We start from the raw sequence: 22,693 nt of genomic DNA, 5'->3' as shown, positions 1-22,693 counted from the left end.
CAAATCCCCCCTCTGCCAGTGACAAGTTTCTCAGTCTCTTCAGGCTCAGGTGTTTTCATTCATAAAAGGAGAGTAAGGTTGCTGTGAGAATGAATGGCGACAGTCTATATCTATACAAAAAAGGCACTTTGGGATTGACGTATACCCACTACTATATTTACAAGAGATAATCAACAAGGTCCTAATGTATAACACAGGGAACTCTGCTTAATATTCTGTAATAACCTAAATGGGAAAAGAATTTCAAAAAGAATAGATACATGTTCATGTATAACTGAATCACTTTGCTGTACCCCTGAAACTAACACAACACTGTAAATCAACTATAGTCCAATATAAAATAAAAATTTTTTTCTAAAAAAGAATATCTTTCAAAAATAAAGGTGAAGGGCTTCCCTGGTGGCGCAGTGGTTGAGAATCTGCCTGCCAATGCAGGGGACACGGGTTTGAGCCCTGGTCTGGGAAGATCCCACATGCCGCGGAGCAACTGGGCCCGTGAGCCACAACTACTGAGCCTGCGCGTCTGGAGCTTGTGCTCCGCAACAAGAGAGGCCGCGATAGTGAGAGGCCCGCGCACCGCGATGAAGAGTGGCCCCCGCTTGCCGCAACTAGAGAAAGCCCTCGCACAGAAACGAAGACCCAACACAGCCATAAATAAATAAATAAATAAATAAATAAATAAATAAATAATTTAAAATAAATAAATTAATTAAATAAAGGTGAAAAATGTTACCATACATATTTAGGTAGAATTCAGAGTTTTACCATTATTTTTTTAAAAACAAAAAATAAAAATTAAATAGACATTTTAAGAAAAAATAAAAAGTAAATTCTAAAAAATAGAGGGAAAAGGGCATAGCATAATGTCTGGTGTAACGTATCTACCTAATAAATGATTACAAATATGCTTTTGTAATTCGTCCAGTTCTGACTTAGGTCTGGCGCAGCGGGGCTCCCACTTTGTTTCTAGTGTGCGTTTTCTCATCTCATTTCAACATTTCACCATGTTTCCATTTTGCCACCCTACCTAGTCCTCTTAGGACCTCCATCCTTTCCCTGAACCGCAGCCTAGGCCTCTGAGAACCACCCTAATCCAGCTGCTCACAAGGACTTTCACATTTCAGCCACAATGATTCACTGTGACAGTGCTTCACCCACATATGACAATGCAAACATACTCTGTCCTGGACACCTCCATCATCACATACTGATTGTCTGAACTGGGGCCAGATATCACGGTATCTGTTGCCCACCCGAGTTGAGTTTTTCCATCCGCCCCAGAAGCTCATCACTTACCCAAGAGCAGTGCCTCCCTATTAGGTAGATCCAGACACAGGTCTGGTTCCCCTTCCTATGAGCCAGCCATACCTCCAAAGATTGTAGATACATGATGTGGTGAACTCAAGGAGGTGTGTGATAATGCTTGGAGCTGGTCACAATAGAATTTCTAGCCACCCCTTTGTCACAGTGATCCCTAGGGCTTCTTTCTGCTCTAAAATTGTGTGATGGATGATTCTATTGCCTAGGTTACAAAAGCACCAGCGGACAAACCACACCTACTTAATTCTCTCCTCTGCCATCCAGCTTTGGTTAACAAGCCCTGGGGGGAGAGGGGGGTCACTGAATGAAATGCTCTAGGTATGCTGAAAGTAAGGTGAAGTGATGTAGTGGTGCCAGAAGAAGTTATGCAACGAGTTGGGTTGCCACAGTCAAAAAAGATTCTCAAGGAAAGCAGAAATATGCAGAGGATATGTTCCTAGCTATCATTTATTCATCCATCCATTCATTCATCAAGCCAGCCAGCCAGCCAGCTGGCCAACCACCAAATATGCATCAAGTATTTGCCAGGCTACTTGTGAAAGGGATGCAAAGGTGAATAAAACAAGATGTCTGCCCCCAAGAAGCTCACACATTGTCTAGGATATAGACAATGACAATACAGTGTGGCAACTCTGTGACACAGGAATCTGCAAGTTCTGTGGCAGCACTGAGGATGGACCACTCATTCAGATCAGGGTGGGGGTGGGTAGTGGCAGCAGCAGGAAGAGATCCCAGAATAGATGACTTAAGCTGGAACTTCAAAGATGTGCAGGAGCTGGCCAAGTAGAAGGCACATGGTAATGACAGCCTTTGCAAAGGCGCACAGGTGTGTGAGAGCATGATGTATTCAAGGATCCAGGGGGAGGTCGATACAGTGGTGAGAAAGGGGTTTGTTTTTAGTGAGGAGCAGGAGGAGATGAGTCTAGAGAGGCAGGCAGGGGTCAGATCAGGAAAGGAAGGCTGCATGTTAAGCTGAAGAGGTTCAACTTTATTCCATGGGCTGGGCTGTGAGGAGACACTGGCTTAAGGACCTGTAAACGTGATTAGGGTGGCAATGCGACAGGGCACAGGAGTGAACAGCTATTGGTTTTTGTCTGGACTGCATCCAAGTGTCCTCTCTTAGAGTATCAAGCTTCCCTTCGGGGAATCTCCCATTGTGTGCGGTTGTCTTGGTTGGAAGATGTACCCTGATGCAGTGCAGAAGCTCAATAAATGTTTATTGCTGTGTAAGTTACCCCATTTTAGAGATGGGGCACAGTAGAGAGTGTAGTCTGGTGATCTCCGTGTCTATCTTACTCTCTTTTTTGTATTCCCAATGCTTGGCACATAGTAGGTGCTCAATATTTATTGAGTGAATAAATAAACAACAACAAATGGGAGGCATATCCTCTCTAAAAATATCATGTGAATGTGTTAACTTCAGTGGTCTTTGTTCTCCCATCCATAGAATGACTCCTACCTCCCAAGTGGATCTCCATTAGATCTGGGGGATGGGTGACAGGGCAGACTCTTAGACCTGAAAGAGGACCACTGCTCTGTGTCAGGGTTGTGACTCTTACACTTGGATGCTCCACGCCAGGACAGTAAACAACATCCCCATCAATTAATGCTGAGTTGCATTAATCAGATGCTAGGACACAGAACCAGAAGGAAGGTGAGCTGACCTAGACTGTTTATACCAGTTGCATTATTCTCAACTTTAATCTTTGCAGGGCCGTGGAGAGGAGAGGACAGGGGAGGAGGGGGGAGACAGGCAAGAAAATAGTGCCTGACACATGTTAGGTATTCAAAGATATGTGACTAACTTCCCATCTAGCTAGGGTAAGGGCTTAGTCAATGACAGCCTACATTACTCAGTGCTGCTTATCACAACCCTACAAGTAGTCATTCTTACTCTCATGTTAGAGCTGAGGAAACGATCGATTTTCTTAAGGCCACATAGCTTATAAGAAGGAAATTCCAGATCTGAACCCAGGTCTGTCTGACACCAAAGTCCATGCCCTCTCCTCTCCATCCGGCTGCTTCTTTGAAAAGGCAAACAGCACTGGGCACGTACAGAGTACAGCTGGGTTGACACAATGGGTGCAGGAGTTGAAGAGGACCGCGTGTATCAGGGACAGCGAAAGCAGCCATACCCCCTCTGGTGTTGGCAAAATGATGAATTCCAGCATGAGACAGCCAGGTTCCTTCCTCCAAAGGCCATTTTTCACTGAGGTCCATGCTCGCAGCAAGTCTCTTGTATGTACAGCTCTCTGATCAAAGGGAATCTCCTGAAATAAATAATGAGCATGAAAAAATGGAAATAAATGACTACTGATGCTCTCCTGGAAAGGGGACACTTTCTTGAAGGAAAGTGGTCAGTTTCTAGTTTATTATGTTTCTTTAGCATGCAAAGACTGTTGTCAAGATTCGGGCATTCCAAGACATGGAAACAACCTAAATGTCCATTGACGGGTGAATGGATAAAGAAGATGTGGTAGATGTATATACAATGGAAGACTACTCAGCCATAAAAAAAGAACGAAATAATGCCATTTGTAGCAACATGGATGCAATTAGAGATTATCATACTAAGTGAAGTAAGTCAGAAAGAGAAAGACAAATACCGTAAGATATCACATATATGTGGAATCTAAAAAATGACACAAATGAACCTATCTATGAAACAGAAACAGACTCACAGACATAGAGAACAGAGTTGTGGTCGCCCGGGGTGTGGGGATGGACTGGGAGTTTGGGGTTAGTAGATGCAAACTATTACATATAGAATATAAAATAGATAAATAACAAGGTTCTACAGTATAGCACAGGGAACTATATTCAATCTCCTGGGATAAACCATAATGGAAAAGAATATTTTAAAATGTATATATTTGTATAACTGAGTCACTTTGCTGTATAGCAGAAATTAACACAACATTGTAAATCAACTATACTTCAATAAAAAATAAAAAATAAAAATAAAGATTCGGGCATGGTCTGAGTGTGAGATCTTCCAACAAGGCTATTCAGGTCTACACACCGTGGTTCCCCTCTTCATTCAGTTAACAAACGTTTATGGAGCAACTATTGCAGGCCAGGCTTTGAGCAAGGAACTTATTGTGTATAGTTCTGCATGCTTTGTAGAATCCTAGAATTGCAGGGTAGGGTATCAATTTCATAAAAAAATAAATAGCTATATACTTCTATATAGGCCTAAAAAACAGACTGGAAAAATTGAACTAAAATTTGGAGGTGTTTCCCATTGTATTGGAAATATGAGTTCTTTTTATTTTCTTTACAACTTCCTGCATTTTCCATAATAAATATGCATTACTTTTATAATCTGAAAAAAGTATATAATACATTTTATTTTAAAGGAAAATCCCAGGGCTGAGAAGGACCGTGAAGACCAATTTTCCACTTCCTCTTGAAAACCATGATAGAAAGTCCATGTCAGTAGGGTTCTTGTTTTTCCATAAAAAGGACGTCTCACTGGCTGCCTCCAAGAAGTCCAGCCTGGGAATCTCTACCTGTAAACTGTACCTGGGAAGATTACAACTCATGGCCAAACTTCTGCCTACATTACAAAGAGACTTCATAACACTTCATAATGCATAACAGGTCCTCCAAAGGACGTGGCTGAATAACTGAACATGACTGATTGACCTAATCTGTGAATGCAGCCAGAGGGACATACAGCAGGGCAGAAATCCTATCAGCCTAATTATGATGGGCACCAGTTATCAATGGTTGTAATCAGAGCCACTGGCTTGATTTGGTCTCAAGAATGCTGTTCAGAGTTGCTCTGCAGGTTCCTGCACTGCCCATCCAACTGTAGACAAGGCAGTGTACTGCACTTTATTGGATCCTGGCTTAATAGGAATTTGTGTTCAAGGCAAGCACCCAAAAATTTTAGAGGGGAATTCTAGACCAGAATGGGTATAGCATAATGCCATAGGGAAAACACTGGACTTAACAATAAATCCAGATTTTAGCCCTGACTCTTGCACTAACTGGGTGACTTTGGGTAAACACATTTACGCTCTCAGGGCTTAATTTCCTCAACTTCAAATGAAGGAATTAGGACTAGATGATGTCAAAGATCTGTACAGTCTTCCAGGACTTACAGTCTATAATAATATGCTTTTACATACAAAGATGACCTATCCAACCACATTAGTAGGCGAAGAAAGCTGTGTTATTTGTCCATTAGCAAATTGAGATATCAGCCTCAGCATGTGAGAGGTGGCTGATTGAGGCTAGAGGTAGTCTGCCATTGGAACAAGACATGTTCTCTTTTAGTGCAGAACTAAAAACATGTCTGGAATAGAAATCCAAACCTGGCCATGATCTTACTGGTATCATCATTTAATCAAATGAACTAAATAGTCAACATCTTATATCTTTACCAATTATGAAATAATATCAACAATAATAATACATCCTTAAAAAGCAACATTTATTTACCATACACTGATCACTCAAAACCATTTTATTAATCCTTGCAGTACCCTTGAGAGTTGGAGATTTTAGTAACTTTGTTTGACAAAAATAGAGCTTTACTGCTACAGTAATCAAGATAATATGGTACTGGCACAAAAAGAGAAATATAGATCAATGGAACAGGATAGAAAGCCCAGAGATAAACCCCTGGTCACCAAAAAGAATGAAATTAGAACACTCCCTAACATCTTACACAGAAATAAACTCAAAATGGATAAGAGACCTAAATGTAAGACCAGACACTATAAAACTCTTAGAGGAAAACATAGGAAGAACACTTTTTGATATAAATCACAGCAAGATCTTTTTTGATCCACCTCCTAGAGTAATGGAAATAAAAACAAAAATAAACAAATGGGACCTAATGAAACTTCAAAGCTTTTGCAAACAAAGGAAACCATAAACAAGACAAAAAGACAACACTCAGAATGGGAGAAATTATTTGCAAATGAATCAACGGACAAAGGATTAATCTCCAAAATATATAAACAGCTCATGCAGCTCAATATTAAAAAAAAAAACAACCCAATCCAAAAATGGGCAGAAGACCTAAATAGACATCTTTCCAAAGAAGACATACAGATGACCAAGAGGCACCTGAAAAGCTGCTCAACATCACTAATTATTAGAGAAATGCAAATCAAAACTACAATGTGATATCACCTCACACCGGTCAGAATGGCCATCATCAGAAAATCTACAAAGAACAAATGCTGGAGAGGGTGTGGAGAAAAGGGAACCCTCTTGCACTGTTGGTGGGAATGTAAATTGATACAGCCACTGTGGAGAACAGTATGGAGGTTCCTTAAAAAACTAAAAATAGAATTACCATATGATCCAGCAATCCCACTACTGGACATACACCCAGAGAAAACCATAATTCAAAAAGACACATGCACCCCAGTGTTCATTGCAGCACTATTTACAATAACCAGGTCATGGAAGCAACCTAAATGCCCATCGACAGGCGAATGGATAAAGAACATGTGGTACATATATACAATGGAATATTACTTAGCCATAAAAAGCAACGAAATTGGGTCATTTGTAGAGATGTGGATGGACCTAGAGACTGTCATACAAGAGTGAAGTAAGTCAGAAAGAGAAAAACAAATATCGTATATTAACGCATATATGTGGAATCTAGAAAAATGGTACAGGTGAACCAGTTTGCAAGGCAGAAATAGAGACACAGATGTAGAGAACAAGCGTATGGACACCAAGGGGGGAAAGGGGGTGGGGTGGGATGAACTGGGAGATTGGGGTTGACATATATATACTTTATGTGTATAAAATAGATAACTAGGGCTTCCCTGGTGGCGCAGTGGTTGAGAATCTGCCTGCCAATGCAGGGGACACGGGTTCGAGCCCTGGTCCGGGAAGATCCCACATGCCGCGGAGCAAATGGGCCCGTGAGCCACGATTACTGAGCCTGCGCGTCTGGAGCCTATGCTCCGCAACAAGAGAGGCCGCGACAGTGAGAGGCCCGCGCACCGCGATGAGGAGTGGCCCCCGCTTGCCACAACTAGAGAAAGCCCTCGCACAGAAACAAAGATCCATCACAGCCATAAATAAATAAATAATAAATAAATAAATAAATAAAATTAAAAACAAAAAACAAAAAAAAACAAACTACTGCAAAAAAAAATAAATAAAAAAAATAAAATAGATAACTAATAAGAATCTGCTGTATAAAAAAATAAGTAAATTAAATTAAATTTATTTAAAAATAAAAAATAGAGCTTATTTATTAAAGTAAATAAGTAAAATAAGTAAATTAATTTTTTTTTTAAATAGGGCTTTACTTAATCATTGGAGAAGAGAGTAGTTTTCAAAGTAGATTCTCCATCCCTCTTGGCCCAGTGACCTCGACACTCACTGGCCCCAAGGAAACAGATTCGCAACGTGATATCTTCTAGATGTGTGAGGTTAGGCTCTCACACCCATATATTTTATTATATTAATCTGAACTACATAGGTTCATGTTGAGTGTTTTATTGACTTCAACTCAAAAACCCTGCTGGTTTCTCTGATGCTTGAATTTCACACCTTGGCTTGGGAAAGCCAAGCACAAAATATGAAATGAATTGCATCAAACACAAGTATTTCAAGGAAGACTGATCAATCACATCTGTTACTGAAACTCTAACACCATCACATCAGTCACAGGAAGTCCCAGAGTGGCTCATGAAACTCTGGAGGCTAGAAAATATTTTCCAGACTCCTGGCCATATAAAACAACTTATTCAGAGTTTTCTATAAAATTTTTAATCTCTATCCAAGTCAAAATTCTATCAAAGACTAAGTCCATGAAAAAGAAACTAAAAGGCAAAAAAAAAAAAAAAAATGCAGCCATAGGAATAAGAAGTGAGGAAATAGTTTTGTCTAAAATAGCACATGGCAGCTCAAACAATAATATATACAATAAGGTAGGGTGGATGGCATGAGTGGGAAAGTCTATTGAAAACTTAACAGTTGTAACTCTGACTTTGAGAAGCATTTTTTCAAAGAGATATCTATAGTCCATGTTTATTGATGTATTATTCACAATAGCCAAGATATGGAAACAACCTAAGTGTCTTGTCAATGGATGAATAGATAAAGATGTGGAATATATATACAATGGAATATTATTCAGCCATGAGAAAGAAAGATATCCTGCCATTTACAACAACATGGATGAACCTGGAGGGCATTATGCTAAGTGAAATAAGCCAGACAGGGAAAGACAAATACTGCACCCTATCATGTACATGTGAAATCTAAAAAGAAAAGAAAAGTGGAACTAATAGAAATAGAGAGTCGAAAAGTGGTTGCTAAGGGGAAAGGTTAGTATAAGGGTAGAAACGTTCAACTCTAAGATGAACAAGGTCTGAATATCTAATGTATAACACAGTGACCACAGTTGATAACACTGTGCTGTATAATAGAAACTTTTTTTTTATAAACTTATTTATTTTATTTACTTATTTTTGGCTATGTTGGGTCTTCATTGCTGCGCGCGGGCTCTTCTCCAGCTGTGGCGAGTGGGGGCCACCCTCCGCTGTGGTGCACGGGCCCCTCACCACGGCGGCCTCCCTCGCCGCGGAGCACGGGCTCTAGGCGCCCGGCCTTCAGCAGCCGTGGCACGCAGGCTCAGCAGTCGTGGCCCGCGGGCTCCAGAGCGCAGGCTCAGAAGTTGTGGCGCACGGGCCCAGCTGCTCCGTGGCATGTGGGATCCTCCCGGACCAGGGCTCGAACCTGCGTCCCCTGCGTTGGCAGGTGGATTCTTAACCACTGTGCCACCAGGGAAGCCCCATAGAAACTTTTTAAAAGAGTGTAATTTAAATGTTCTCACCAAAAGAAAAAGAGATAAATATGTGAGATGATGGCTGTCTTAACTAGATGGGAGAATCATTTCACAATGTATATGTATATCAAATCATCATGATGTACACTTTAAATATCTTACAATGTTATTTGTCAATTACACCTGTCAGCTATTACATCCCATTAAGCTCCCAAAGGAGACCTGTCTACCTTAAGAGAGGGTATGAGGCCAGATGGACCTTTGGACTTAAGGAGTTTAGCCTTTGGTCTCCCCGACCACCAGAACTCTTTTTGGATCCACCCCTAGAGCTGCCTAAGCCAGAAACTGGTTATCTTTTTTTTTTTTTTTTCTGGGCGTGCCACACAGCTTGTGGGATCTTAGTTCCCCAACCAGGGATTGAATCCGGGCCCCAACAGTGAAATCACCGAGTTCTAACCACTGGACTGCCAGGGAATTCCCTGGTCATCCTTGATTAATTGATTACATCTCACATCAAATCAATCACCAAGCTTTGTCCAGTTTAACTTTCAAATGTCTCAAGGATGCAACTCCCCTCTGCTTTCATTGTCTCATCCTTAGCTCAGCCGCCATCCCTTCTCACTGAGACATGGCAATGACTTCAGTGGGTCCTGGCCTTTCTTTCCTCCAACCCTTTCTCCACTTTTTGTTGTAATATTTTTAAAACACAAATTTGATCATGTCACTCCTTGATCAAAATACTCTAATCATTCATTATTCCCAGGAGAAAGTCTGGACCACTTAACATGGCGTAGAAGGCCCAACTATTGCAATTTGCAGTCCCTGAATTAGCTCCCCTCTTGGTCCTTTGGATATTCAGCCATTCCCAGAGCTGGAGCAAGAGTGTTCTTCCTGCCTCGCCTTGCAAAATACAACTTATCCTTCACATCTCAGAATTGGTTACGTGTCCCCCTAGACTGCCCTGTTCTTGCTTCATTACAGCATGTATCACCCTGAACTGTAATTGTCTGTTAATATGCCTGTAGCATTTAGTTCGTAGTATATGTATGTAAGAGCAGAGATTCTATTTATTCATATCCCTAGCATTGGTACAGGGGCTTCGCAAGGTAGGCAAACACCCAATATGTGTTTGTCGAATGAATGAATATAGTACTGAATGGTGTTTGGCAAAAGCATCCCTCAGTTTAACATGTCCCTTTGGAAAGTATTCTCTTTGCAACCTCACCCCCCTCCTCTGCTCCTTTGGCAGTTTCTCCACCTAAAACCCACACCCTATCTGCCTCTGTTTCCTGGCCTTATTCTGACCTTCTCATCCAGTCTAACTGGCTGAGATTATCCCATTTATGATCCCACTTCAGTGTGCATACCTGCTCCTCTGCCCAGCATGCCCCTGGAGCCCCTGCCCATCATATACCTGCCTCCCTCCCCAAGAATGGCATGCAACTACACTTCTGATTATCCACAGGAGATACCTGCCCACCTAATGCAGCCAAGTCATACCTAGACCTCTAACCAATAACCTCCAGGGTCATTTCTGGGGTGGGAGTGGGGGGGCTTAATCTGGAAATACAATTCCGAAAAACCCTATCCATACTTTGATTCTGCCTTAACTGCCATAATACAGCTCCATTAGCAGAGAAGAGATTAATTAACTAGAAGTGCCATGCTTAGGGAATCGGATGGCATATTCCATCATTCAGGCATTCAAGCAGCCATGGGTTCTAAAGAATATGAACACACTCATAGCAAGCAGGTCCACTTGCTGATATCTTATACTATAAATCAAGATATACATAAAAGTATGTGTAGATATAAATATATAAAATGAATTCATTCATTCATTTGATAAATATTTACTTGGTGTCTCCTATGTACGAGTCACCGTGCTAAGTGCTTGGGATAGAAAAGGATAAATATAGCCTTTCCTTCAAAGAGTTTTCAACCTTGTAGGGGAGACAAATATCTGGACATATTATTACAGAACAATGTACTAAGTGCAAGCTTAGAGGCATGCACAAAGTAAACCAAAGATCTGCAAATAATAGAATCTGGAAACTAGATGGGATTGTAGGACCTTTAGTCTAACCCTTGTCTTATGCATGACTCTCCAGTATATGTCTACGCAACCTGTACTTCAATACCCAGTGAGAAGGACCTCACTTTCTCCCCAGGCAGCCCACTGTATTTGTGAACTCTTCAGTCAAGCAATTCATTTTAAAATTTTCAACAAAATATTGACATTCACCAACAACCCTCAGTGCCGCTGAGCCATCCTGGAACCTCCTGCCTCTTGTTCTATTCTTCAAAGGCTGCTTGAAGGTGAGATTCTCTTCCAGGAATATCAAGATTTTACCCCAGTTCTAATACTCTCCAAGCAGATCTGGACCTTATTCTTCAGTGAGTCAGGAATCAGAAAGAACATTCCATCTTGGTTATGAGTAGGTGGTATAAATCTATCTGGTCACAGAAACAAACCAAATGACTAAATTGAAGCACAAGAAGGAAGAGGTCACAAGATGGGATCTTCCTTCTCAACTAGGAATTTCTAGCTAAGATCTCAATTATCTAGGACCTAGGTGTCTTAGTCAAGATGGGGTGCTATGACAAAGTACCACAGACTGGGTGGCTTATAAACAACAGAAATGTATTTCTCACAGTTCTTGAGGCTGGAAGTCTGGGATTAAGGTACCAGCAAGGTCAGGTTCTGGAGGGACTCTCTTCCATTTCAGACTACTGACTTATTGTATCCTCACATGGCAGAAGGAGAGCTAGAGAGCTCTCTGGGGTGGGGGGGTCCCTCTTAAAAGGGCAGTAATCCCATGCATGAGAGCTCCACCCTTACGATCTAAGTTCTTGCCAAAGGCTCCACTTCCTAAGGCAATCACATTGGGGGTTAGGACTTCAACATACGGATTTTGAGGGAACACAAACTTTCAATCCTTTGCACTAGGTCTAGCCTGGTATCAGCTATCAGAAAAAAACAATCATTGGCCACCTTGTGGACCACAGTATGATAGAGGGCACTCTCTTCTTGGGCTGCCCCAAGGGTTTGGCTCCCATGAGTTTCAATTTCTAAACTTAGAAGGATATTTTCCTTTCAGCTCCAAATAAACCACATATATCAGAGTATACATCTGGGCTCTTAATATTCAAATGATAAAATTCAATGGCACTTAAAATACAAGACTTTTAAGCTTGGGTGGAAGAAAAGAGAGAGTAGAACACTGTAAATATCCACTGTGAAATATTACATCTCTTTATGTGGATAAAAAGACATGAAATGCTAGAGGCACAGAGTCTTCCTCTGTCTGAAATGGCTGTTTAGAGACTTGACATGATTTCCCTGGGCTTCGTATTTGTTTCCACATATTCTTATCAACTTTGTAGAATTGGAAAGTTTGAGTAACTTAAAAACCAGTCTTTCAGATTGTCTTATCCAACTTGGCAGAGTATTTGTGAAGTTCCTGTGGAATTTATTGATGTTAATATTTTAAGTACTCCAATAAATAATCTATGCTACTACTCTCTAAGGAGCTGTGGCAACAAGCATATTTTTAGGAAGCTTAATGAAGTTATAAGATGATGAGATCCTTTGCAGAACTCTCAGTGACTCAAGCTTTTCATGTCTAAAGTCAGTCCATTGAGACCAAGCTCAGAAGTTCCCTCCACCATGAAACTTTCCCAGGCAGAGTTATTTCCTTCTCCCTTTGCACTTCTCAGAACTTTTTATAGTCCATTAAGACCACACTTTTCCATTGGATGATAATACTCTCTTTACAATACGATTGTCATCCTCTTTAGAAGGTAGTCTTCTTAGGACAAAATCATATCTTATCCACCTTTTCATGCCCACCGTTAGCACAATGGCTGGCCAGACTTGGGCTCAGGCAATGCTTGCTGAATGAATGAAACTGACACACCTACAGCTGAGAAACTCAAATGAGTCTGTACCTGCAAACTCTTCACATAACTCACGTTAAATCAGCAAGCATAACACATGATTTGCCACCATATGCTGCCATCCAGGCAGCATAATGCCCAAGGACACCCTGATGAGCAAAGAAAAAAGAGAATAAATATTTTCAGAAAACTGGGTTCTTGCCTGGCTTGGGATTGCTACTCAAATTGTAACCCCAGATGAATCACTTCATTTTGTTGGAGCTCAGTTTTTCCAGTGTATGAAATAGGGCTCATAAAGTCCATTATTCCATCTTTATCAGAGTTTCATGAGAATTGTATGTCAGCTGCAGAATCATCAAAACAATATGCAAATGCACAGCAAATTTGCTTATAGATATCACTTGATATGCAGCACTGAATTCCAACTTGGAGTTGCCCAACTTGGGAGGTGACAGAGCATCCAGGAGGCAGTGTTAATGTAATGGGTAAGAGCAAGGACTTTGGGAATAGATCTAGATTTAAATCGCAGGTTCACCATTTCCTAGCAAGAACTGTAGGCAAGGGATATAATGTCATTGAACCTAATTTTTGCCATCTGTCATAGCGGATCATACTTTGTGAAGTTGTTGTCAGGGTTAAATAAGAAATGTCTATAATGTACCTTGTATACATCCTGGCCAGTAATAAAACTCAATAAATGGCAATAGTAGTTGTTTTTATTAAAATCATTATTAACTCTTTAAGTAGATACACTTCTGGAAGTGACTTAGTCCCATCCACAAACTTCATTCCATGGGGAACCAGGATAAACTGTGACAAAGCATTAGGAAGAAGTCATTTGTCCCCAAAGGAAGGCTGCTGGAAAAGGACAGCCATCCTGGAAAAGGACATTTGTAAAAAGTGGGCAAGAATACAAATGCGAAACATTTGCTGTGTGCCGGTCCTGGAAGGGAAGGGGGAAAATGAGGCAGGAAAGAATAACAGAGGCCAAGAGGCAGAGCAAAGTTCTGTAAGGACTTGCTGAGGCAGAGTCGTGAACAATGCTGCCTGGGTATGGGATGTTGGAAAACCACAGGAGAGGATTAAGTGGTTCTGTCTGAGAAAAGGAATCAGGCTGCAGTCTATGGGGCAAAGAGAGAGAGAGCCAGAGCAAGATGAACAGCCACAGCTCTGATTATGAACCAAGAATAATATACTGATGTGGGCCCCACAGCGAAGAACTGCCGTTCATACACAGATCTTTACAGCCAGACCTGTGCAGGGGGAGATAGCAGAGTCACCATCTAACCCAGCTGCCCGTGAGAAAAATAATGTGAGTCACATGTATCATTTTAAAGTTTCTAATAGCCACATTTTAAAAAAAGTAATACAGGTGAAATTAATTTTAATAATATATTTTCTTTAACCCACTATATCCAAAATAGTATTTCAACATGTATTCAATACAAAAAAATTACTAATGAGAATGTCAGATTTCTTTTTTTCATACCCAGCCTTCAAAACCCAGTCAATTACAGCACAGTCAATTTGTACCAGCCACACCTCGAGTGCTCAAAAGCCACATGTGGCCCAGAGCTAATCCCAAGGGAACATGAATTCCATTCTCCTGACCTCCTAGGCAGCTGTTAAGACCTTTTAAAAACCCAGATTCATAGAGCAAGAAAAGACCTTTGGAGATGTACAGCATGCAAGGGCCATCTATTCATTCCTGGCAGTTTTTCTTTCACATCTTTGCTTGAATTTAAACAGTTTCACACCCCATGGAAAACCTCCTCCAATTTGGCACTCACCGATGACCAACTTAGTGCCTGGCCTGGGCAGGTTAATCGTGGTGGATGTTCCGTCCACTTTCCCATTCTAAGGGGAACTGCCTTACCCACGCCTTCCCCCTGCAATCCCAAGGCAGCCTTATGCACCCACTTGTTCTCCCCAGGCCCTCTCTGGCCCGGGTGACCAGGGATGAATAGGCGTATGACTCATGAACTGTTAGCTCCATCTCTGTAGTCACCTGGTGTGGAAAAGCTTGTCCAACCAGAGACAGACCACAGTGGATTAGCTGGGCCAATCAGTTCCTCTATCAGTATTATAGAGGCAGAATCAGGCAGTCGATAGGGAGAAGCATCAGAAGAAGACACACACACAAGAAGCAGAAAGCGTTACAATAATGTGGGGTTTCCAGTTAATTCTCAGGTTTCTTCAGGATTCTCTTTGATCTGTTTTCCAGATCAGGCTTCCAAAGGGCATTTCATTTTAACAAAGCAGTTCTCCAGATGAAAGAATTTTGAAAGTCTCCTATGGGAGGGTCTCCAAGTAACCCTGGTTCTCTGTTGGAACCTTCCAGCATCAAACACAATCTGGGCTCCTGAGGCACAGCTGTTTTGCTATTTCTGGTTTTCTATGAGATTCCTATATCTTTTATGGTCATGATTAGTTTATATGAATCCCTTATGTATGGAGGAAGCCTGAATGAATCTATACCTTTCAACAAAAAGGCCTACTACAGAGATGGATGCTTTCACACACATTCAAGCAAAGCTCTTTCCACCACCTCCCTCTGGACTTGTTTGCACTCCATCTCATGCCTACATTTAGCCTGATAGAGAAGTGATGGATTACTTTGGGTTGCATTCCCAAATAACTATATTCTGAAAAGACCTCATTGCAGTGGCCTTCTGGGGACCCTTTAAAGCCTCACATTATCTACAGGAGTGGTTCTCAACCGTGACTGCACATCATAACTACCTGGGGTACTTTTAAAATACCCTGATGCCCACAGCCTCTCCCAGACCTGTGAAATCAGAATCTCTGGGGGCAGGTCCCTGGGCATCCGTATTTCTTAAAAGCTTCCCAAGTAATTCTAATGTGCAGTTACAATTGAGAAACACTAATATACATCATATGCCCTTGTACAGGCTTGGGTTTCTGGCAGAGAAAATCATGTACTGTTTTTAATTATAAAAGAAATACATATTTGTTTTTTAAAGAATACATAAAAAGTAGAGAATTGTCCAAAGTGGAAAAAAGTAAGTCTCACTCATCAATAGAATCCCCAACAACCTCACTCCCTGGAAATAACTATTTTAGATTCATGTGTGCCCTTCCAAAAATTGTCTATGCCTATGCAAATATATATGTACATGTATGTATATATATGCACATGTATTTATACATACAAATATATGTATATATAGAGAGAGACACACACACATGAATAGTATACAAACACACATGCACATACTTTTTTCTTGCTGTGACTGGCTTTTTTTTCACACTAATATATTTTGGTTATTAGCCTAGAAATTTTTGATTTGAAAAATAATGGCAGGGTTTGAGAGGATATTTACTTTCTCAGATAACACAACAAATTATAAAGCTAAAGTAATTCAAAGAGGGTAATCTTATTCCTGGAATAAACTCTTTGACTAGAATAAAAAGTTTAAAATATAATCAATGAAATTGATTTGGTATATGAAAAAAACTGACATTTCAAGTCAGTGGGGAAAAGATGGATTACTCAATAAACTGTATTGGGATAATTGGTTACTTTTTAAAAAGTGGACTCTTTCCAAGTGGTGGTCAATTATCCCAGTGCTACTAGATTGAAATGCCACATTGCTATGTTTATTGGATCTATTTCTGGACTCTTCATGCTTTTCCATGATCTCTCTAGTGTTGCACAAGTATTTTAATTATTGTAAATGTCATGACATGCTTTAATATCTAGTATGGCTAGACTACCTTCCTGACATTACTTTTCCCCCCAGAAATTGCCTGGCTAGGGACACATCACCCACTCCACATCCACCAAGCAGCCCAGGAGGCACTTGCAGTAATAAAGCAAGAGCCCATATAATCCCAGAGGAAAAAGGAAGCCCATGTTAGTATTGCAAGAGCGTTGAAAACAAATTGTCATTGCAACTATAGCTCACAAAAGTTGGCCAGAACCTGTACTTTAAGTCTAAATAGGGGAGGAGATTCAAGATGGCAGAAGAGCAAGAAGTGGAGATCAACTTCCTCCCCACAAATACATCAGAAATACATCTACATGTGGAACAGCTCCTACAGAGCACTTACTAAACGCTGGCAGAAGACCTCAGACATCCCAAAAGGCAAGAAACTCCCCACATACCTGGGTAGGGCAAAAGAAAAAAGAAAAAACAGAGACAAAAGAACAGGGACGGGACCTGCACCTGTGGGAGGGAGCTGTGAAGGAGGAAAGGTTTCCACGCACTAGGAGCCCCTTCGCGGGCGGAGACAGGTTGCTGGTCATTGTGTGGAGCTGGTGGCCTGAAATTAACACAACATTGTTAATCACCTACTATACTTCAATTTTAAAAGATAAAGGAAACCGAGAAGAGAGATGTCTAGATACTTTCCAGGGTCAACCAAATAGAAAATGTCAGGATCCAGATTGGAACCCAGGTCATCTGATTTCAAAACTCATGCTTTGGGACTTCCCTGGTGGCGCAGTGGTTGAGAATCTGCCTGCCAATGCAGGGGACACGAGTTCGAGCCCTGGTCTGGGAAGATCCCACATGCCGCGGAGCAACTAAGCCCATGTGCCACAACTACTGAGCCTGTGCCCTAGAGCCCGTGTGCTGCAGCTACTGAGCCCACGCGCTGCAACTACTGAAGCCCGTGTGCTGCAATTACTGAAGCCTGAGCGCCTAGAGTCTGTGTTTCACAACAAGAGAAGCCACCACAATGAGAAGCCTGCACACCGCAATGAAGAGTAGCCCCCGTTCGCCACAACTAGAGAAAGCCCGCACATAGCAATGAAGACCCAACGCAGCCAAAAAATAAATAAAATTAAACAAAAATAATAATAATAATAAAGTTGCTAAAAAAAACAAAAGACTCATGCTTTGACCACTAATCCCTGTGTCTACACTAGAGCCTGTTTTTAAATTCTCCTCTTGGCTGCTCTTTTCTAGGGGTCTCAGTTGCTTTCCTCCAGGGCTCTGGACTCTGGGTGTTTCCTTGACTTCATGTTTTTTCTGTCTGCCTGATTCTCCCGGCAAATTCCATGTGGAGGATGGAGCAGAGTCCAAAGAGCAGGTAAGGGAGGTATCCCAGCAGAGCTTTATGTGAGTTGAGTTAGATGGGGAAGTGATGGGGCAGATGATGAGGGGTCGTGGGGAGAGAGAAAGAGAGAGAGAGAGATTTCTTTCACTGATTTAGTTATAAGGGTAAAACTAGTTAGTAAAGTCATTGAGTCCCTTTCTCAGGCCTTTTTATTTATTTATTTTTCTAAATTTATTTATTTATTTTTGACTGCATTGGGTCTTCGTTGCTGCACGTGGGCTTTCTCTAGTTGTAGCGAGCGGGGGTGTGCAGGCTTCTTATTGCGGTGGCTTCTCTTGTTGTGGAGCACAGACTCTAGGCAAGCGGGCGTCAGTAGTTGTGGCACGCGGACTCAGTAGTTGTGGCTCGTGGGCTCTAGAGCGCAGTCTCAGTAGTTGTGGCGCACGGGCTTAATTGCTCCACAGCATGTGGCATCTTCCCGGACCAGAGCTCGAACCCATGTCCCCTGCATTGGCAGGTGGATTCTTAACCACTGTGCCACCAGGGAAGTCCCAGGCCTTTTTAAATGAAACGCTTTCTTCCTCAGTGGTCTGAGGCCTGAGAATATGCATGGACAAAGAATTCTCTGGATAGATCCCTCTATCCCTCCACACCCTTGGAGGCTTAAGCTGGGCTGCCTTCTGGGTAAACAAGAATACCACCTTGTTCCAGTTATTTTTGCTGTGTAACAAACCACCTCTAAACCTAGAGAATATGAATTGTCACATCTCTCAGGATGCTGTGGGGTGACTGGACTGAACTGCCAAGTTCTCCCTCAGGGTCTTCTACACAGCCGCAGTCAGATAGTGGCTGAGTCTGGAGTCGTCTGAAGGCTCTTTTCCTGTAGCCTAAATCTGAATGGCTGGAAAATCTGGGGCTGCTTGGGCTTCTCTCCATGGAGCCTCTCCATCTAGTTAGGCTGGGTGTTCTCACAGGGTGATGGTCTCAAGGGTAACTGGCCGTCATGCACTGGGACTGGTTTGTACAATTTGTAAGAACTGATTCTGTGTATTTCTTTCCAACCCTGCATTCAGTGCTGTCACTTTGGTAGCTTGAAATCAGCCTTGGTGGGAGGGAGTATTTATAGAATAAAAACTGGTAAACACTGCAAATCAGGGGGATACCCCCACCCCAGAGAGCCAGGTTACCACCACATGACTTTATGTGGTGGTTGGCTTCCCCCAGAGTGAGTGGGCCAAGAAAACCAAGAGTAAGCTGCAAAGCTCCTGAGAACTTAGTCATGTCCCCGAAGGTCACTTTCTTCTTATCCTATTGATCATCAAGTCCCTAAGGCTATCCCTGATTCAAGAAGAGGAGAATTATCCATGTCCCATGGAAGAGTATAATAGAGGACCTGGCACAGAGTAGGTGTTCAATAAGTGTTTGATGAATGAATGAATGAATGAGTAAAGTCACTTAAACTCTAATGCGTATGTCCTTAAATCACTCTAAAAGTGGAAAGCCTTCTGGAAAGTTTTACTTCAACATCAGAGAGGCCAATGATTTTTAAGTGCTCGAAGAGCCTAGATCTAAAATTGCTTGATACAGATCTATTTACACTCTGTCTGCAGGTATTCACAGACCTGTTTTCTCAAGTTCTTCCCACTTATGTACTCAGCTGGGACTGTACACATGACAATGGCAGAATGCTTTTTTTATCGATGTTTTCATACTATGTAAGTTTGCTTTACCTCTCTAAGTAAACCGCAAATTCCTTGAGAGAGTTCTCAGCTATTTCTTTGCCACTCCTCCTCCCCACCTTGCCAAAACTCGATAATCATACATACATACACACACGGATACTTACAAGATATATGATAGAGATTATAAGCTGTAAAAGAGAAGGAAAGAAGGAAAGGAACTAAAAACTCTTAATGGCTGTGTTTCATAAATGTTCTTATTTGATTCATATTCACGCAGAGAAGTAGGCATTATTATTTCCATTTCATAGTTGAGGAAAATGAGTCTTAAGAAAATTTACCAATTTGGTCAAAGCCACACTAGGAAGTAGGGAGCTAGGATTCCAATGCAGACCTGCATGGTTCCAGGGCCTGAGCGTTATGTGTTCTTCAAGCCATCTTCCCACCGCAATATACATCTCCCATCTCCCCCCATTCTCTCTGCCTCCCTCCTTGAAGTATCCACAAGAGTCCTAGAAATGCTAATGCTTCTAAACCCCAGATAGGGTAATAAGTGTTTCAAGTTCTGCTCTTATAAGAAATGTCCTTAAAAAGCTTGGGAATGGACTTCCCTGGTGGCGCAATGGTTAAGAATCCGCCTGCCAATGCAGGGCACACGGGTTTGAGCCCTGGCCCGGGAAGATCCCACATGCCGCGGAGCAACTAAGTCCGTGCGCGACAACTGTTGAGCCTGCGCTCTAGAGCCCGCCAGCCACAACTACTGAAACCCGCTTGTCTAGACCCTGTGTTCCGCAACAAGAGAAGCCACCGCAATGAGAAACCTGCGCACCGCAACGAAGAGTAGCCCCAGTCGCTGCAACTAGAGAAAGCCTGTGCACAGCAACGAACACCCAATGCAGCCAAAAATAAATAAATAAAATAAAATAAAAAAATTCTTGGGAAGACAAGAAGCTTGAAGTGTCTTATACTAGGAAGGGAGTGAGCCTGGTTAGCAGGGAGGTCAGCTAAGCGGCTATTGCAATAACTCAGGCAAAGAGTGCTGGTGGGATAGACCAAGGTAGGGTGGTGGGATGGGTAGGCAAGGAAAATTTTGAGGACTATTAAGAAGACAGATCAACAGACTAGTGATGGATCGGATCGTGCAGGTGCCAATCAGTCATTGTAGAATCATCACTCTGGCTGCCTGGGGAAGATGAGGCTGGAGAGAAGAAGCTGGGATAAGAGGTTTCCGTATTCCTGGAGAAGGTGATAAGGGCTTAAAGTAGCCATGGAAGTGGGAGAGTGGATGGATCTGAGAGACCACATGGAGGCAGAATCTGTGGGACGTGTTGCCACACTAGATGTGGGAATGTGAGGGCGAAGGAGGGGTCAAGGGTGAAGTCCAGAAATCTGTCATGGACAACCAGGTGCTTTTCACGTAGCTGGGGGGACACGGGGGTGGGGGGAGGTTCCGCAGAGTTCAGGTAAGGATAAATTCTGAATGTGCCAAGTTTGAGGTGAATGAGTAAGCAGGCGCTCGCAGCCAGTATGCAGTTGCATTTAAAACAAAACAAGCATCTCTTAGCTCAGTGAGATTCTTTGTTGCCTTCAGAGGTTATAGATGAAAGCACTGAATCCTGTGTGGGACAGGGTTCTGTGTCAGGTCATAAAGGGACCCTGCAATTCTCAGTGTTTTCACTTTACTGTGGTTCAACTCTCTCAAAAGCCATTTATCACCCTGTAGGCACCTCCGTCATCACCAAGATGTCTTTATTGAGACTTCCAGAGCCCATAAGAGCTGTATGATTCAATTAGTGGCAGTGACTCATGTAACTCATAGAAAGTGTGGCAGGGAGATTTCAGGGGCCCCTAGGACCACAGGTCGACCATACACACACACGCACACACACCAAAACTTAGAACTTGCACGAACAGGCTCTAAGACATGTTTGCACGCTTCTGCCCCACAGGAGAGCACAGCCATTGTTTACACAAGGTCCCTGCATGTCAGGACAAGGAGGCTGGGGCTTTGTCCCTGCTACACTCTGAGGAAGAAGGGAAGAATTCAAGCCGGTGAATGAGCAAATGAAGACTCTCCAGAGAGCTGCTGCTTTTCTATATATCCCCTTTTATCATGAGACCCTCTAAGGGTTCTACCCAAAACACAAAGCCAGTTGTAGGAAGGCAAAACAGGTAGGACAGCCCCAGCCTAAGGAGACCACTTGTAGTTGCTTCACCAAAGGGTTCATTGTCCCACTGTTAGAACAGGCACCTGAAACCAAGCCCGGGTTAGATTTCCATGCCACTGCAGCTCGAGCTGAGTGGTCACCCAGCCCAGGGCCTGCCAGCCCACCAGGTGGGTACCAGCTGCCTGGGAACCAGCTGTCCTCCTCACCCAGAATGTCCCTTGACCCAACTCCAACTTTACCCTGAGGTGCCCTAAAAAGCGCTCCCCCACCCCAATCAAGCTTTCCTGAATGGAAACCCACTAAAGAGGAGCTTTCTTACCTGAGAGAAGGTCCTGGTGCCCAGCTGTGGAAAAAGCACCGCGTTCCTGCAGACGTGACAGGGACTCACAGGGCAGATCTGTTGCTTTTAAAAGAAGAAAGGTGACTTCATCTCTGGTGCCGTGGAGTTTAGAAGAGCAACAAGTGCTTCCTGGCTGAGCCAACTCGGCCTCGCCAGTGATGACTCCATCCAAATTATGCAGCCGCTGCCCAGACACGCTCAGCCTTCAGAAGGTGAAGCGCTGGAATCTGACTTGCCCTGTTGTTTTCAAAGAGCTTCAGAAAGTCCGGAAGCACTAACCGCCTTCACCAGCACCAGGGGTAGGGAAACTACACACTTATTTCCCTAAGTCATATCATTACCTCCCAAGAATCCAACATTCTAAGGAAGGAAAACAGGTATTTAAATGTCTGAGGGGTAAAAATTCTTGGGGAAGGAGGGGAGAGAGAAGAAGCAAAGATCTTTCAGGCAGGAGGAGGGGCAGTAAGAAGCTGGAAAGGATCACTGT

The 22,693-nt window shown here is 42.5% G+C and overlaps 1 protein-coding gene across 3 annotated transcripts in view; it reads right to left on the bottom strand.

Annotated features, from left to right (window-relative positions):
• Positions 1–22,287, bottom strand: part of AMOTL1 (angiomotin like 1) — a 164,136-nt gene extending 141,849 nt beyond the window's left edge. For 2 of the 3 annotated variants that reach the window (XM_057552092.1, XM_057552093.1), the window contains exons 1-2: positions 22,186–22,287; positions 3,456–3,590 (exon numbers count right to left, since the gene is read on the bottom strand). In XM_057552092.1, coding sequence (XP_057408075.1) covers positions 3,456–3,540 — 85 coding nt within the window. In that variant the 5' untranslated portion in view covers positions 3,541–3,590; positions 22,186–22,287. Of the gene's footprint in view, positions 1–3,376; positions 3,591–22,185 lie in introns of all 3 variants that reach the window. The other variant, XM_057552091.1, reaches the window with a different exon arrangement.
• Positions 22,288–22,693: the final 406 nt, after the last annotated feature.

This window comes from Balaenoptera acutorostrata, chromosome 9 (genome assembly GCF_949987535.1).
Source record: "Balaenoptera acutorostrata chromosome 9, mBalAcu1.1, whole genome shotgun sequence".
In the NCBI taxonomy this organism is placed as follows: Eukaryota; Metazoa; Chordata; class Mammalia; order Artiodactyla; family Balaenopteridae; genus Balaenoptera; species Balaenoptera acutorostrata.
This window is presented reverse-complemented; position numbering and strand designations above follow the sequence as displayed.